Source organism: Eurypyga helias, unplaced genomic scaffold, assembly GCF_000690775.1.
Source record: "Eurypyga helias isolate BGI_N326 unplaced genomic scaffold, ASM69077v1 scaffold27470, whole genome shotgun sequence".
In the NCBI taxonomy this organism is placed as follows: Eukaryota; Metazoa; Chordata; class Aves; order Eurypygiformes; family Eurypygidae; genus Eurypyga; species Eurypyga helias.
The window spans coordinates 13,871-32,523 of NW_010228034.1; the positions used below are offsets into that span (position 1 = coordinate 13,871).

General features: G+C 54.2%; 1 protein-coding gene across 1 annotated transcript in view; it reads right to left on the reverse strand.

Annotated features, from left to right (window-relative positions):
- LOC104514535 (protein kinase C beta type-like) overlaps positions 1–18,653 on the reverse strand; it is a 50,505-nt gene that overhangs the window by 4,945 nt on the left and 26,907 nt on the right. The window contains 3 exon segments of the mRNA XM_010158258.1: positions 10,090–10,230; positions 16,614–16,721; positions 16,967–17,047. Coding sequence (XP_010156560.1) covers positions 10,090–10,230; positions 16,614–16,721; positions 16,967–17,047 — 330 coding nt within the window.

Genomic DNA, 18,653 nt, shown 5'->3' on the forward strand with positions numbered 1-18,653 from the left:
AAAGCACACGCTGAAGAGATTTCTCCTGATTGCCATGGCCCACGCCTCTCCCTCTCACCTGTTAGCCAAGGAACCGTTCCATTTTCTACAAGTAAGGTGTCAGAAAAGCACGTTTGCAGCGCTTACCGCACATCGCCCACCCCTCAGGCACTCCCCAGACCATGCCAGGACACTTCTGGCTTTGAAATAGGGTCACTCTAGTAGCAGTACTAAAGAAAAACCATGAATGCAAATTTTGCAATGGAAAATGTCACCACAACAGCGCTTGGGACTGGACGATAGAAATGCAGGAATGAGATCTACACAGCTGCTTAGCTCTTGGCTTCGGGTTTAAAAAACTCAAAGTTAACAAAGGAAAATCCTTCGAATTCTGACTGGTCAATGTTCCTGATGACTTCCTGGTCAGGAGGTGTTAAGACGGGTGGATGGCGAGTGAAAAACCGGTCGAAGTTTTCAGCACTGCGTCCGCACTATGAGGGGAAGAAAAGAACGGATGGTGGGTGGAGAAAGCAGCGTGCGGGATGCGGCCGCCCGCCCAGCCTCGCCGCGCGCGTGGCGGGGCAGCCGTGGCAGAAAGGAAAAAGGTGCAAAAGTAGGTTATGAGGTTTGTTAGTCGCAAGGCGATGTGATCCCATGGCGCGGCCGGAGACCGGCAAAACCCTCCGGCTGTGCCCTGGCAAGGAATTGCAGGAGAGGAATGAGATGGGAGCGCAATTACTTGCTGTTGCTCCCTGCCCACACGCAGCACTGTACCTTCTCGCCGGCTACGCCACGCACGGGGCAGCTTCTTCCCAAAGACCCCTGCGGCTCTACCCACTCGGCCATCCCTCCTTCCCTGGGAGCAGGAGGTTTTCCTCATGCCTGGACTGCTTAGAGGCTTCTCCTCGCTCCCGCTCAAGGCTTTCCGCCTTCTGCAGAGGTCTTGTAAACTGGCCGAATGCTTAATGCAGGCAGTTGTGTCTGGGAATTTCCAGGGCTGCTCTGTCCCTTCTCAACCTGCCCGTCAGACCCCGATGCCCCACACCAGTGCTTGGGGTGTCGCTGAGCCATGGCAGGAGGGAGCTGGGGCACCGGCGTGCTCCTGGCCACCAGCTTTCTGCTGTGTGGCAGCCGGGCTCTCGGCACGGCATCCCCAGAGCTCCCCACTGCCACTGCACAAGGCTGGCTATCTCCAAAAACCCTGCTCACAGCCACATTTTCCTCTTTTGCCCCTGAAGGCAGCTAACGACAACCCTACTTCAGGCAGGACAGGGGTCCACGAGCTCTGGTGAGCTCCCTGCAGCCAGCAAAGCCAGACGAGAGAAGAAACCCAAAGCTCTGGAGCCCGGGCACCCATCGCCCTTGGCTGGCACAGCACTGTGGGGCAGGAAAACACAGGGCCCAGAGAACACCAGACCCTCACTGGGGTCCCTCTGCACCCATCGCTCCCCGGTTGCGGTGGCACAGGAGCCCTGGGCAGCAGCTGAGGATTTGGCCGGCCGCGCTGCTCTGCAGCGAAACTGGGGGGTCGGGAGCAGGGCGACATGCCAAAATCCTTATTTAATTTTCTCAGCCATCAAAACAAGGGTCCTGTAACTTCCCGTGCTCCAAGTCATGATTTAATACAATAATAGCAGCAATAGCGCGTAACAGGTGGATGCCGGGTCACTGCAGCGGCTCCAAATGGTGCTCAATTACCACCGATCACCGTGTCACGTCCCTGCAACTGCGTGCAACGACTTCGCCCTAATGGCTGGGGGATTATCGCCGCCACACAGCCCACGCTCTCCTGGCCCTGCTTTCTCCGGCGAGATGCAGCAGCCAGCAGCTCTTGGTCCCTCCGTTCTCCCATTCCCCCATGGAGAACATACGCTTCAAGTGCTGGGACAATTTTCCTGGCACTTAACTTTCATTTACTAAGGAAACAGATTTACATTTTTAATAAACGTCAGACTAAATATAATAAAATATTTAAGACAAATACATGGAAACGTCAGCATTTCTCAGCTCCCTCCTCTGCCACAGAGGTTTCAGGGAAGGCAACGTGAGCATCCATCAGCCTCCAACTGCACGTTCCTTTGGCAGCTCTTACATGTTCTTACAGTGCCAAGTGAGACACTTATTGTCCCCAGGGCTCTAAAACAAGTTCAGTGGGAACCATCTGAGTGGATTTAACGCCAGCTACAGCCACCTGAACGCCTGCCCTCCAGCCTCTGAGCCCATCCTTCCACACCGTTGTACCTCTCACGGTTTCTAAGGCCATGTCTTAACCTACAGCCTATTTCTAGCCTGGACTTGTCAAGCTGCTGCTCCCAAATGCACCTCCTGTCCCTGTCCATGAGCTCAGCACGGTTTCTCACTCAGCACTCAAACTCACTGGGGTGGCACTTTATCCCTCCTGCATCTCTTCCGGGCTGTGCTGGTGACACGCGCTGCAGCATCAGCCCAGGGCAACACCGCTCCAGCCTCTGGCCACAGCTGAGCCCAGGCACGAGCAGATGCTGCTCTTGTCATAGGTTACAATGTGGTTTGCTCTTTCTCAAGTATTTTGATGCAAAAGTGAGTTGGGGCCACCCAGGGGAGGCGTTAGGCAAAAAAAAAAAAAAAATCCAAAGACAAACAACATCCCCCCAAACCAACCAAGCAAACACAGTGCAAGCCAGTTCACCAGGAGGGTACCGGAGGTGAGAGCTTCCCAGAATGAGCCCGAGAAGCCTTTTCCTACAGCCTACGAAGCAATCAGAGCATTGCACTGCTGGGGGGAACCTGCCCCAGGCGCCCTTGGCCAAGGTCCCAGTACGATGCCACCCGCAGCGTGGCTCTCCACGAACAGCTTTTTGGAAATGCCAAATGGAAAATGACCTCTCCAAAGAAAAGGGTAAGGGTCCCTGCACCAGGAACCGTAGAGCCCAGGACAAATCACCAACAAAAGCCCAGGAAGCAGATGGAGAATGAGGACACAGGCACAGCGAGCAGACTGCCAGGCACAGGGCTCCTTAGCTGCTCTTCATAAAAGCCCAGCTCCTCGTACCTTGCCACTCCCTGACTGCTGTACGGACCCCATCCCTAGGCAATGCTCCGCATCTCTTCTTCGCTCCGAACACCTCGTTCCCGAGAGCAGCAGGCGGGTGCCAACTAACGGGGCTGTGCCCATCCCCTGGGCAGGCAAACAGGGACCTCCTGCTTACCATCCCCTCTCGGTCACGCTGGCTGTACCTGCGCTCCCCTGTGCAGCTCCTGCCACCGTCGAGGCCGGGAGAAGTTGGAAAGCAGCAGCCCAGCTGTGCCTGGGGACAGAGGCTGGGGCAGCCAAGACCCAGACCCTGGACCCGGCACCGTATCACCAGTGGGCTCTGATGCTGACACCCATCTCCAGCGCAGCTGGACAGCAGAAACGAATGGCGAGGTTATCTCCTGATGAGCTGACAATTCCCACCTTAAGGAATTTCCACAAGAGCTGTCAGGGCTCGAGTTTGTTTGGGAAGAGCTGGTCGCTGCTCCAGACCGTGAAATCAAGTAGAGCTTTAGAGTCTTGCAAAGCATGTTTTAGCTGTTTGACAAGTCAGCAACGGTCCTGAAAGCCATTGTATTAACATCAAAATAGAAACTAAATTCCCAAAATTGAAGGTGCCAGTTCCACAAAGCCTGGAAGTCACGAACAAAGAGACAGGGGCTTTTTGAGGCCACATTGTCACTAGTCTTCCCCCTCGGCGCCGGGATAAAACAAACCGTGAGCAAGCTTACTGGGCAAGGCTGCAGTGCTCAAGGTTATCCGAGCAGTAGCACAGGACGTAGCAGGGTTTACCTGCTAATAAGCTGCTTGCCCGCAGATTCTATCAACTCCCAATATACTGTGAAAGCTTTACAGTGCTTTGAAAACATAGCTGTCACTGCCTATTAGCTGCGTGAGACCTTGGTGGAGACACACAGGGCAGTTCACGTGGAATGTCTGACAGCACCACCCTTCTTTGGGCTGTAAAGAAATGTGCTGTCTTCAAAAAAAAAAACACCAAAGGAGCAACCCCATCATAAAGATTTAAAAACTAATCCCTATGAAATGCTTCCAGCTATTGAAATAGAAAGCACAAATATATTTTTAATACGTATATTGGCAAGCAATAACTCACTACAGTGCAATAAGGCAAGAGTGTGTGGATGGAAAATCTTAAAAGTTGCATTTATCCGTAGTATTTCATGCCCAGCTTTGTGAATTTTGCAGACTTGCTGTTGAGATGCATAACAACTTGGCCTGCTCAGCAAACCAAAGAGCACACAGTCCTCTTTGGGACCTTTCACGTGGCTAAAATAAACACTCCTAAGGCTGGAAATTGTCTTTGGGTTTACAGAAGCCAGATTCAAGCCCAGACCCAAGGTCTAAAGGCCGTGAGCACAGACCTGTGCTGTCGGGCAGGCTACGTCCCAGCCACCCCCATGATGCCACGACCCAGCCATCTCCATGACGCCACATCCCAGCCATCCCCATGATGCCACGACCCAGCCATCTCCATGACGCCACATCCCAGCCATCCCCATGATGCCACGACCCAGCCATCTCCATGACGCCACATCCCAGCCATCCCCATGATGCCACGACCCAGCCATCTCCATGACGCCACATCCCAGCCATCCCCATGATGCCACGTTCCAGCCATCCCCATGATGCCACGACCCAGCCATCCTCATGACGCCACGTCCCAGCCATTCCCATGACGCCACAGCTCGTGGGAACGTGGCAGGTTTCATTCCAGAGGCCCAACACTGCTGGTGTTTCACCCCCCGGGTCTGGCCCACGTGTGTGGTAAGAGAGCGCAGGAGGGATCCTGCCGCTCCGGATGGCAAACAATCGCTATCTGCAGGAGCGCCGTCCTTGAAGCTCCCGAAATTAAGTTCCTCTTTAAGGGACGGGAGACACACTGTATGAACATGTACATTTATCTAAAGCCACGTTGTGAAAAATCTGCCTCATTTCCGTACTATATTAATGTACAGGCATCACTCCGCCCTGAATGGAGAAAGGGGGAGGGTGGGGGTTTAGCTTACATAAATCCCCAGCGTGTCCCGTCTAATATTTATAGTCAGCGCAGAAGGACCTTTTTTTTCAAGCTGCAGAAATAAAACTGTCAGCTTAGAAGATAGCCTTTTTATTTTATCAGTTTCCAGCTTCATTTCAAATAGAGACAAAAGGCATAATAAAATATTTTCCACTGACCCCCGAGATGCAATCAAAGATCATAAAAAGCCGAGGACGGCTGTTCTCCCGCTGCGATGAAGCCTTTACTCCCTGCTCCGAGGAGAGGCTGTGGGCTGAGCACGCCCTCCATTTCCCAGTTTTTTGGCCCAAACCAGTGGTACAGCCCCAATCCCGCTGCCTTACAGACATCTCTTGGGCAAGTCTGACCTTCCTGGTGCTGCTCCGGGTTAGAAACCTGGCTCCTTGCCACCCCAGGGAGGACCAGGGCTCTCGGACACGGCTGGCAACGGATGCATCATGTTTGGGGGAATTCGGGTCACAGCATGAACCTGGGGCCATGCCAGAGACCCTTTTGTGCTGGGCAGAGGGAACGATGGTGCGTTTCATTCAGAAGTGTCTGGCTATGATCCCAGACACCAGCTCAGGATGCTCCAGCATCAGCTCACCCTTGCTCCAGGCTGTCAGTTCATCCGCTCCGTCATTAGCTCATCCTTGCTCCAGGCAAAAGCTGGGAGCATCCATGGCGAGGGTTTTCTGATGCAGGACCCTGGCTTCCATCCCTCCCCTATGAGCAAAGCCAAGTTTCTGCCCAATATACTGAAAATATTGGCTCAATAATCAGAGGGGAATCGCAGAGAAAGCCTTTCCAGGACCCTGAGGCTAGCAGAGCAGGTCATGCCTCAATTACGAGGAGATGTTTAACCTTAACGCATTCGGCCGCCTCCCCACGGCACGCTCCTGCCCACTATGGGCCCCCCTCAACTCCCAAAGCCTACGGAACTAGGAAACTGCTTATGCAAACACCTGAACCCACCTCCTAAAGACTGAAAATGCAGACACAGGGGAACCAGAGTTTTTACAAATCTGGGTTTATAAATGGCATTTCAATATTAATTAATTCAATGCAGTTAGAGGAAAATTAATTTATGCAATTAAAAATTATTAGATTAAAAGCCATTTTTTAAAATCACTGTCCTGTTGTGAGTAATCCTGTGTTGTGCCGTGTGATTTCAATGCTTTCAAAATGAGGAGACTTTTCAAATCACTAAGCTTTATGTAAAGTAAAGAAGTAATTAGATACCAAAAAACAATAATTATCTCAACGAGAGGCAGAGAAAGCAGGCAAGTGTAAATGCACTTCCCAGGGTAAATGCAGCCCCACGAAAGGAATTGTTATGCACAAGCCAAACCACGGAGCAGCCAAGCACAGCCCCACGTCAAAACCGCCGCGTTTCTGAACGCCGAAGACAACCCAGACCCTGATCTGTCTCGTTACCGTCTCTGTGATAAAGGTTAATCAAGCACAAAGCAGAAAGCAACACATGAGCTCTCGGGGATTTATTTTCAGCCGCGGGTACGTAACACCCAAACCAGGGTTGAAGTGTCCATGTTCTCGCTGGTGTAAAAGGCTGCAGGATTCTGGGAAGCCCTTCCCGGGAAGCAGCCGGGAAGGATGGGAGAGCCGGTGCTGGCACCCACGCTGGCACCCACAGAGGGGTTATGAAAATCATAGAAACGTGGCAAAAAACTGTGGGTGCCAGAAAAGGAAAGCAGAGATGCTTCTGCAGAGAGTGGTGCAGATGGGGACCACCGCAGAGGGAGACTTTGAAAAGCACAATCCAGGTCTGGGGCCCCCAACAGCAGGAGAACACGGAGCTGTTGGAGCGAGTCCAGAGGAGGCCACGGAGATGCTCGGAGGGCTGGAGCCCCTCTGCCATGGGGACAGGCTGGGAGAGTTGAGGGGTTCAGCCTGGAGAAGGGAAGCTCCAGGGAGACCTTAGAGCCCCTTCCAGTGCCTGGGGGGCTACAAGAAAGCTGGGGGGGACTTTTTCCAAGGGCAGGGAGTGACAGGACAAGGGGGAACAGGTTTAAACAGAAAGAGGGAGATGGGACATCAGGAAGGAATTCTTCCCGCAGAGGGTGGGGAGGCACTGGGACAGGTTCCCAGGGAAGCTGTGGATGCCCCATCCCTGGGAGTGTCCAAGGCCAGGCTGGATGAGGCTTGGAGCAACCTGGTCTGGTGGAAGGTTTCCCTGCCCATGGCAGGGGGTGACACTGGGTGGGCTTTGAGGCCCCTCCCCACCCAAACCAGTCTGTGATTCTATGATGCTAAAGACAATTGGGGCTGGGCTGTGCTCACCCCAACTTCTGCTGACAGGACAGGGGTGCTCAGGCACCACGGGGTCCCGAGTACGGGAAAGCTGTGGGTGTTTGGGGGCAGACACCAAGCCCACGTTCGAACAGTATTCCAGATTTTGAAACTTTGTCTTGCAGACAGTCTCTGTAACCTTTATCTTTACAGAAGCTAATTAAAAAAGACCTAAAAAAATAGACTTAAGCCAAGGTAAAGAGCCAGGCGAGCACAAAACCCCGCCCCAGCAGGCGCTCGAGCCCCGTACGACCGGCTGAAGGTCAGCAGCAGTAAGCAGCGTTTTTCCTCGTGACCCATCCCAGCAGATTGTGACGGTGCCCAAACCCGGATTTTGTGATCTGCGCTCACAGCTGGCATGAAAGGAGCAGCTTCTCCCAGCACAGATGCACGGCTGCTGAAATATCAGCTATCAGCAGGTACCTGAGTTGCCTTAATCCTACCTAAATCCCAAATCAGTTGTGCCTACCTTTCCACTAATCTTCCTCTCCTATCAAATGGTGAATTTTCCCCAGCGCCGGCCGTTAGGCGAGACGTGACAGACGGCAGCTTACCGTCCCCCTCCGAGGCCCAGCGTCCGAAGGATTTTCAGGGAAATAAGACGTTTTAAGCAGGATGAAAATCGCATGTTTTAAAACAGCAAGAAAGCTCTTTTGGCAAAATTCCATCGTTTTTAACCATAAACCACCAAACAATGTGCCCCAACCCAAGGCAAACGGTGTCACTGAGGATCTGCCCAGGAAGAAAGGGCAGGCGCAGAGGTGGGATGCAGCACCAGCTTCATGAGCAAGCGAACACAGAGGTGGGAAACAGCAGGAGGTGCGTATTTTGGGAAAAGCAGGATCTTGCAGAGGAAGACCCCCAGCCCTCCCAACAGGCTCTGGGTGCGGAGCAGCGCTCCCTCCCCATGCTGCAGCTCACAGACCAGCCCACCTCATGTCTCAGCATCCTCCACACAAAGGCCGGATCCCACCCAAAGCCATCGAATCGCGGCGCGTACAAACAGCCCCAAATGCTTTTGTGCTACTGCCCTTGAGATCACAGGGAATGCCTTCCCAGTAACGCCTTTCCTACACGGTCTAATGGCTTGAGGGCTCCGTTCCTCCCGGGGGAAGGAAGGCAGGCAGCGACTCAGACCTCTGGGCTGACCATCACCAGCTGCTTCCCAGCAACCTGCATCTCCACGCAAGCTGAACGGGACCCGTTTCTCTTTGCTGAGCCCGAGAAAGCATCTCTCAGCCCCGGAAGCAAAAGCTCTGCAGTACTGTGTGTACCCCACACGGTTCCCATACCGTTTCCTGCAAAGGCGTCGCGCCCCGGAGTTAGCTTTCTCTGAAACCAAACTACGCGGCACCAGGCGCACGCAGGGCATCGCTGGCAGAGCGAGGAGCGGAGCTCCCGGCTGGCAGCCGCTCCCCCACCCGTAGTGCACGCTTGGCAGGGAGACGAGGCTGCGGAGGCTCCCGTCAGACCCAGCTAATGGGCGGTTTATCCATATTTGATCAGTCAAGCAAGGAGCTGTGGAAGGGAAAAGGTTGTCGGAGCGGAGCAGCGTTCAGAGGGAGGGGAGCTAAAGGAGCCCAGCACCCTACACCAAATGGACTCTCACTCCATGGTTTCCCTGAAAGCAGAGTTTTTCCAAGCACTGAAGGTGTCCCTTCAAAAGACCAGGTTTAGTGCAAAGCAGAGGAAAAGCAGACGTGTCCAAGGCTGTTAAGGGCAGTGGGAGGCTCAGGTAAATACACGGAGCATCTCTGGACCACGAGTTTTGATCCAGGATGATGGATTAAGAGAGCGTGCAACGCCCCCACCCTCATCACTGGGCATGAATATCAGTTCATGTAGATCAGATTTAACTTTGGATTCACAGTTTTCTGTAAAACCCCAGTGCCCAGCTGGGGCAGAGCAGCTAACAGACACGCAGGAGGTGGAAACGTGACCAAGCCCAGGCCTTAAGGGCCTGGACCACCGCGGAGAGACTCAAACATAGCTGCGACTCTGTCAGACCCAACAGTGTCAGAGAGAGATGTCCCTGTCCCCAAGTCTACGTGGTCGCTGCAGCAAACCATGCATGTGGGGGCACACAGAGAAGCCCGAGCACCCCAGTTTCACTGCCGGCAGCTCATCTCCCCTAAAGCTGCGCGCTCCCGAGCCTCGCACACCCAGCACACACGGCATGCCTGGCTACTAGAGCCCATCTCGAGGCAAGGCAGAGATGGCAGAGAGTAGCCAGGTTCTCCTCGCTGCAGAGCTCCTCTCCGCCTGCGAGCCTGGCTCCAGCCTCCACCGCTTCACCTTGGAGAGAAACTGTCGAGGGAAAACACAGCTCCACTGCCAGTTTAGGCAGACTGGTGCTGAGCTGGGTGTGGAAATAAAGCTTAGATTAAGGAAAGAGAGAGACCTGTTCAGCTTAAGAAAAAGAGAGGAAAAAAGCCAACGGAAAGGCTGACGCCGGGAGCACAAACAGGACTGCAACGCGGTTAAATCCGAGTGCTAAGTGCGCGGTGTGGCTACCCCTGCAAGTCAGAGCGAGACGAGGCGTCTGAGGGTTATCCTTAGACAGCAGCGGATCGACACGGGCTGAAGCCAAGGAGACGCGACCTTCTGAGCAGACAACGGATCGGTGCGGCCCGGCTGCGGGCAGGAGGAGTCTGCGGGGCCGGCTGCGCATGCGCACCCGCGAGCACACATAGGAGAGACCGAGCGGGAGAGACTCGGCGCGTGGTGGGAGGAGGAGGGGGAGAGACCCGCTGGACGCAGCCACACTTACAGCCTTTGGCTTGAAGGGAGGCTGGATCTCCTTGCGCTCCAGCTTATCCCAGTCGATGTAGCGGAAGAAGGCGTGCTCCTTGATGTCCCGCTCCCCCTCTGGGCCACATCCCAGTCGCTTGGCGGGGTGCTTGGTCATCAGCTTGGGGAGAGAAAGAGAAGAAACAGTCACTCACAGAGCGGCCGCACCAAATGCCCACGTTCAGAAGCGCCTGGGGTGCTGCGATGTCTGGCTGGGCATCCCGCACCGTGCCCCGGGATGCCCCACATCAGTGCCCGGACCCGTGGAGGGATTCCCGTCTCCTCTCCCGGCTCCTGGTGCTCGAAGCAGGAGCAGCTCCAGGGACAGGGAAGGTTGACAATGGTTTACAACAGTAGACTAAGCAGATCGCAGCGCTGGGTGGGATGAGCACATCCCCTTTTCCTCTGGGAAAGAAATCGGTTCACCAAGAAGCAGTGCCAGGGTGCTGGCAGACCCCCCCCACCAACGGGGGGAGCCGGATAGAGCAGGATGTGGGCACGGCTGCTCAGCAGTCCCTCTGCCTGGCAGCAAACCTCTCAGCATCTGCATAACTAATTTTAAAGGCTGTTGCCCATTTAAGATGAACAATCTGCCCTCAGAAACTTCCATCAGCCCTAGAAGCAGAACCCCTCCCCCTTCTCCGGGGTTGAGCACGGACGAGAGGCGAATTTCTAACGAAAGAGCCAATTTGGAGGAAAAAAGTGCAAAGAGCCCATTAATGTTGTTTATCACCTAAACTTCTCCTCTTCACTGGCTCAATAAGAGAAGTGAAACGGGCCACGGGAATTAAGGGTGGCTGTACAAACATTAATATCCTGGGGGCATTGTTTGAGCTGTGTTAGGAGATCAGATGGAGATTCCAGAGATTTGTAAGGTGTTGATAAGCGCAGGGAATATGAGCCGTACACCTGCAACAAAAGGACTAGCTTATTAAAAGCAGGGCAGTTAAAACTGATCCCAGAGCCGTGCAGAGGTTGCAGCAAGCCTGACTCCATCTCTCGGGGCCACAGGCCTGCAAGAGACCCCGTTGCCCTCCTGCGAGACCCCAGGAGAGGCAGCACCCTGGGGGTGCCAACGCTTGGTCTGGAGGGAGCAGGAACCTCCCCACCTTGCTGCCAAGACTGAAAGGAAAGGTTTTTGTAGGCAAGCATCTTCCAACAAAAATACACACGCCAAGCCAAGCACCCAGATGGCCCGGGGGGGCGATGAGCCCCTGCCAGGCCCCACGTCCAGGCAGAGCTCCCCTGCCCCAAGGTGTAAGTGTGTCGGCAGGTCAGCCCTGCCACCCATGACTGCACAAAGCAAACTTGCTCAGGGAAGCCGATCTTTAAAAGCAACGTTACAACGGGAGCTGAAAGCAAGGAAAAGCCTCCCCAAAAAAGCCCAAAATAAAAATATCCCGTACAAATGGAGCCGCTACCCACTCCGCTAGTGAACGGCACCACATCCATGCCAGCCAGCTGAAGGCAACCTGCAGCTGAAGGACTGATGGAGCGAGGCTTTCCCAAAGCCGGCACCACCCCCTGCAAAGCCCATCTGCAAACAGCAAGGGCCCAGCGGGCTCCAAAAGCTGGACAAGCCATTTTCCAGATGGCAAGACCTGCCTCTCCTCGGGGCAAGGATGTGACTGGCATCAGCATCAGCCTTGCAGAGCCGGCCCGTGCGAGGGCTTCTGCCGGAGCCGCTGGGCTGGAGACGGAGGGACACGGCGGGCGAGGTGGCAGCAAAACCAAAAGCAACTCATTTTATTTTCTAACTCGTGTTTTACTTTTTTTTTTGCAAATAGTGGAGTTTTTCTCAGTACTGCAGCACACAGCCCTCTGTAGAAAAACAACAAGCTCCAGTGTGAGAAGAGAAGGTGAAGCTTTCGCATCCCCCTCGGCACACGGACAGGCGTCTGTCCGCCCTGGCTGCAGTCCGGCCGACCCGGCAGCACAGGGCGAAGCCATGTCCCGCTGAACATCCCCATCCCAGGGCTGTCACTACACCCACTTCAAGCCTACTCGGGCTCAGCTGAAGGAGAGGATTATTGCAGCTCCTCGTTGGGGCCAGACAGCATCCTGACACCTCAGCCAGGTCCTGCTTCGCTGTGCAGGGGAATAAGAAGCATCCTGTGACTCCGTACGGTTTTCCTAAAGCAGGTCCCAGCATCCATGTGAGAGCCTGAAACGTGCTAATAAACTGAGTGACTGGGCTGCCGTGTCAAAGAGCTTAGTTTGCTTTCTGCAAACATGGAAAGAGACCTGTTGGTGGGTCCTTCGTGGTAAGATCCTGAACACACCGGCACATCTTTTACTGCTGGAGACCGTTTGGGCAGGGAGGGACAACAGGTCTGTGTCCGAGGGATCTGTGTCTCCACCAACGCTGCAGCTCGCAGATGCCTGTGCATAAAATTCAGCCGTAACAGCAGCTGACAGCTGGACAGATGTGTGTTAGCAAGGGGCTGAGCCCGTGGCGGCTTCGGAGATTGGCGGTGCCGGTGGGCAGACGGCTCGCTGTCCCCTCCCCACATGCCCTGGTCCACTTCCCAGCCCTGGCTCGCTCCTGGAGGTCAGCAACACCATGCCAGGGGTCCCCTCCCCTGCGGGAGAGCCCGATCCCTCCCGCGCACCCAGTGAAAACACCTACAGCCCTGCCCGCACCCGCCGAGCCTCAGCCACGCGCTGCGGCTTCCCCAACACCCCACTAACACGGCCACGCTCCTTTGCCCATCGGCATTTCCAGCCGGAGCCCCGGCCTTGCCTTGGGCTGGAAGCTCTTTTACAGACACCCACCCCTCAAACTGAGGTGCCCCTGTTAACTGCCCCCCCTGCAACCTAACACACCCCAGATCCCGAGCAGCTCAGGCGATTAATGACTCGCGGAAGATTTTCCACTCCAGGTACCTGCCCGTGAAGCGGAACAGAGCTGCACTGCGCTGCAGTTACTCAGTATTTTTGATATTGTGCCTTTTCTCATGTGAGCACGCAGGCACCATCTGTTATTGATATATAGGACCCCATAAACATGCAGATTGACTCTCCTGGCTTACATAGGATAATCATTTCGCTTTGTTTGTACTAAACAGGAACGAGTTGATTTAATCCCCATGCTAAGGAAAACCCTTCAGGCCTCTGCAAAGGGAAGGTGCTTTACCCAAATACCTGTGATGGTACAACTGATGTTTGCAGCTCACGCGCAGGGAAGTCCGAGTCCGGACTCAACTGCGTTGCTAAACTGTCTCTGGATGCTGCGTGCTCGTTCAACCGACACGTTTGGCACTGCCGGATCTTTGCCCACGTGTGACGAGGCTCACGGGCAGCAGCCACCGCCGGCACCGGTCCCACCGCCACCCCAGCACATGGCCTGGGCACGCTCAGCCCCCAAATGCTCCCACCTTCCAGCCGCCCCCCTCGTGCCCGCAGCCAGCGAGACCAGGCAGCTACTACCTGCCTTCCCCGGCACCGCTGGTGAGATCCCAGTCAAAATTCCCATAAACTTCACGGCGGAAAACATGCCATTTTCTGCCCTTGGTACCAGAGACAGAAGAGGGAGCTCACATGCACAGGCAATCTGTTCACCTGGAAAGGGGCTGCTTTGCTCAGGCAGTCAAACCCCTCCACCTGGGACGGAAAACGGCAGATGGCTTGTGCCAGTGCCCGCGTGCTGCTCCTCGGGTCCGAAACGGGAGCCTGGCTCTGGATAACCAGAGGAGGAGAGCAAAGCTAAGCTACCTGCACCACGGAAACATCAGCTCCGACACCAGCCTTTGGGAAAAAATCCGAGTTGACAGCAGAGGAGGGAAATGCTCCATTTGATCCGCTAATTGATGCTGACTGTTGAGTCAAGGAGCTGTGTTCTGGTTAACTCTCCGTTTTGCTTCCCAGCCAACTATCTCTGATTAACGCTTGTTTCTTGGCTCGGGCCGATACAAGGCTTTCAGGATCAAATGTTTTTCATCTCCGAGCTGTGCAACAGTAAGTGATGACTGGCAGCGGCATGCCGGAGCGAAACCGCGTGGGAACAGCAAAATTGCTTTGGAGAGCATGGCCGTGAAATACCAAACCCTTCACATTTAGGAGTAGAAGCTTCTCCAATAGCTTGTCCTCTGGGCTGATAGAAGGTTTTGTGCTCTCCTGGAAGACTGATCACGTACCAACAAGAACAGCACGGCCTTGATGCCCCTGCAGTTAGTTGAGACATATTTTACTGTATTCCAGGGGTCTTCTTTGAGACTCCCCCCACCTGGAGTACTGTATCCAGCTCTGGGGCCGCCAGCATCAGAATGATATAGACTGGTTGGAGCAAGTCCAGAGGAGGCCGCGGAGATGCTCTGGGGGCTGACCCCCTCTGCCATGGGGACAGGCTGGGAGAGTTGGGGGGTTCAGCCTGGAGAAGAGAAGGCTCTCGGGAGCCCTTAGACCCCCTTCCAGTGCCTGGGGGGGCTACAAGGAAGTTGGGGGGGCTTTTTCCAAGGGCAGGGAGTGACAGGACAAGGGGTAATGGGGTTAAAAGGAAAGAGGGAGGTGGAGATGGGACATCAGGAAGGAATTCTTCCCGCAGAGGGTGGGGAGGCACTGGGACAGGTTGCCCAGAGAAGCTGTGGATGCCCCATCCCTGGAAGTGTCCAAGGCCAGGCTGGATGAGGCTTGGAGCAACCTGGTCTAGTGGAAGGTGTCCCTGCCCATGGCAGGGGGTGGGACTGGTGGGCTTTGAGGTCTCTTCCCACCCAAACCGTTTTAATGAAAATGCAAATATTTTCCCTCTTATCAATTTTCTTAAATACCAGACATATTTCTAATTACACTTTCTGTAGTAGCTGTTTGGTGGCGGCAAAGAATTTCAGGAGTTTTTGTGCACTTCCCTGAAACAAGAGCTGCACAAAGGGAACCACCACTTTGCTGAAAAAGACAGCAACCCACAAGCCTTTACAGAGAACCACGCTCTCCAAGCGTGGCTAAATGTCCTCCCATGCAGGCTCACATTTCCAAAAGCAAGAAAAGCCATTACAGCTACACCCAGCAGACGTTTCAGTCACGGTCTCTTCTCGTCTATTTACAGCATCCACGTTCTGACTGATGGAACGGCAAACAAAGCTGACGGCGAGACTCGTCCCCCTTCCAGCCTCCGCTCCCTCGGGCACCGCGGGGAGAACCATGTTCAGCATCACACAGCATCTTCCGTTCCTCCTGCCTGGACTCTCTCCTCATAGAATCATAGAATGGTTTGGGTTGGAAGGGACCTTAAAGATCATCTAGTTCCAACCCCCCTGCCACGGGCAGGGACACCTTCCACTAGACCAGGTTGCATGGTCTAGTCCCAGCCAACAAGAGGAATGAGAGAGGGCGCGAAAGTTTGTGGAGATTCCCTCTTCCCTCAGCAGTCTGGCTTCTGAATTAAGGATTTTACCACCTTCTGTTGAAGGCGAGTGCCCCGCGGCCCGGACAGCATCCCCCTCCCTGCACCCCGCTCCAGGTGGGGAATGCCTGCAGCAGCTTTTCCCCACGGGACGAGCCAATATTCCTCTGCAACACCAGCTTTGGATCCTGGCAACACTGGAAAGAGGCTTTCAAATGCCGCAGTGGGAGCGTTAAGCGCAAGATGTGTCATTTGTGGACAGAAGGACTATTTTGAGATACAGAACATTCAGATATTTTAAATATTAACTATTAAAAGCAAACATTTTTTAAAATTCCTACACAAACACATATTTATAGCACAGTTTGACACTGGCTGGCTGAGACAAGGCTCAGTCCCAAGCAATAACCATATCCATAACATCAGGACCTCGCCAGCCTTTCCTCACCACGACCCAAATTAACCCAGCCTGCACTTAAGGCTTGCTCAGGCCCAGTCCTTAGAGAGCTCAGAACATGGGGCAACGCAGAGCTTCACTGTAAACTAAGAGACACGATAATGAAAATACAGCCCTGGCACCCCCCGAGACCCACACCAGCACTGTGTGGACCCCCTCCAGGTCCACCTAAACGGCAACTCGTCAGAGCTAAACGGAAACCAAGGAAGGTTTTGTATCTGATCTTAGGAAAAGTATTTAGAAATCACCTTCACTTTCTCTAGGCATCGTTTGTTTTTCCACGCAAAGGTGCATAAACCTCTGTGTTGCCACCTACCGAGGACGTGTCTCTGGGCAGACGCCCTCAAGTCCCACATCCCGTCCAGCTCTCCGACCTGCTCCTCACCTTCACCCCAGCACAGACAGACCAGCCCTCGCATGTAGCGTAACCACCCAGAAAGGGTGTAGGTGTTATTTTTCGTGGTGTTTAGTACACATACACAGAGGAGCACAAGTTGTGGTGCTAGGAGCAGAGAGCAAGGGCAGCAGGACACAACCGAGCTTTGGCAGGTTTACCGTGTGCCAGGAGCGTGCTGCCGGGACCGAGCAAGGAGAGGCTGGGTCCTTGCGTGTCTGAGACTGCCGGGTGCACAGCCGGCTTTGCACCCATCGGCTCTGCACCCACCCGCTACATTCTCCCCCCTCCCAGAAACCGGGGGGCAGCCCTTACCCCTTTGCAGATTGCCACTGCCTCCTTGGACATGGACTTCGGGTAGGCTACGTTGTGCTCCATGATGGACTGGAAGAGCTCGTCTTCATCTTCTCCCTCAAAGGGAGCCTAGAGCAAAGGAAACAGAGGTTCAGCGGCATTTCTTGACCTCCGAGCTTCTGTCTGCTGCTGCGATCCTCAGCTCCAAAGTCAGCCCCGGCTGCGACGCGCGGGGACTCGTGTCTCAGCATCGCAGTCCCAGGGCTGCAGCCACGGCTCCGGCACTGAGGAGACGGCCCCCTCCACCACAAGTCAGCATATGCTCGCGATGGAACGTAACACGATCCCGTAGGAATCAATTAAAATTCAATTACCTGGCCAGCTAACATCTCATAGAGCAGGACTCCAAATGCCCACCAATCCACAGACTTCCCATAGGGCTGATAAGCAATTATCTGAAAACAACACAAACAGCAGGATTACACTCCCCTTTTTAACCTGTTGGCACAATAAAAACTCATTTCAAGCTGTAGTCCAGGTCAACAGGACAAGGTTATTTACTGAGACACCGGCCCCTGAATGGTGGGAAATTGCAGTTACACACAGAACACAGGATAGGCAATGGGTTCAGCGGTTTCAAAATCATCAGCCCTCAAATGTGCACGGCATCTCAGACAAACCCCCCTCAGAATATTCACTGTGATTTGAGACAAATTCATTCCCATTCAGACGAAACTTTGGCATATTTGTTGTGCTCCAGCAGACGTGTCGCAGCCAGGCGCCTCGGAGCGGGAGCAGCAGCCGTTTTTCCCCACCCTGATGCACTTGGGGATGGTTTTTCCCACTGACTTCAGTGCGGTTGGTTTGAAATAACAACGCAGAGTCTGGCTCTCTGCGGATGAGTACGTGGCCCTTTAAAAGAGACTCGTAGCATATGGGTTGTCAGAACCCTCTGCGTTTCAGGCTGCCAGTTTGCTTTCTATTACTTATTGCAGAACATCCCTCCCAAAACACCAACAGCCCTACCCTCACCTGAGCGACGTGGTTGTTTTGGTGTTAAAACGAATAATGAGCTAACTTTGGGGTTTGGTTGAGGTTTCAAATTTAAAAATATCAACGTTTATTTTGGACAGTGCACCAAAACATGCATATTTGTGTTTTTCTATGACTTACTCTGCCAAACCTGGAACACCCTAAATGTCACAACCGTACAATCCTGCAGCAGAGCAGCCAGCTCACCCCTCTCCATAGGGCAAGTGGCCTCACCTACACGTGTCAGTGTTTTGGGGTACCTACAGCCAAGCCCCGGGAGGGGGTCAGATCCTGCTGACAACACCCCATATACAACCAAGTCAAGCGGCTGGTGGAGAAACCAGCCCAGCCCTGGGACAGTCCGTGTCCCTTGCGTGGCTCTCCATGTCCCTTGCTGGGTCTGCACCCTTGGCCAAGGGCTCTGCCAGAAGCCAGCCCCCTCCTCCCCTCCCTCCAGCACGGGGGGGCCCTCCAGCACACCCCGGCTGCGGCGGGATGCTGCAGCCCTGAAGGAGCAGTGACAGGCCCAGCGTGGGCACCGAGGAGGAGCCGGGCTCCCGTGGGCACCTTTCTGCTTGGAAGGGTCTTCCAAGCTCCGGTTTATTTGCTGGGTTGCTGCTGCTGGGCGTCATCTCAGCGTCTGGGGTTTGACAGGCCTTAGGCTTTGCCATCTGTTACTTAACGCAAAACAATTATGCGATTTATTCATCCTAATTACAGACAGGCCCAGCGTGGGCACCGAGGAGGAGCCGGGCTCCCGTGGGCACCTTTCTGCTTGGAAGGGTCTTCCAAGCTCCGGTTTATTTGCTGGGTTGCTGCTGCTGGGCGTCATCTCAGCGTCTGGGGTTTGACAGGCCTTAGGCTTTGCCATCTGTTACTTAACGCAAAACAATTATGCGATTTATTCATCCTAATTACAGATTTCTATTCTGCAAAGGTTCCAATACTCCAGCACAAATGCAAATGGTATGCTAATCGCAGGAGAAGGTACCCGGCAGAGGTCTCCTCCTGCCGATGCTACCCCTGCTC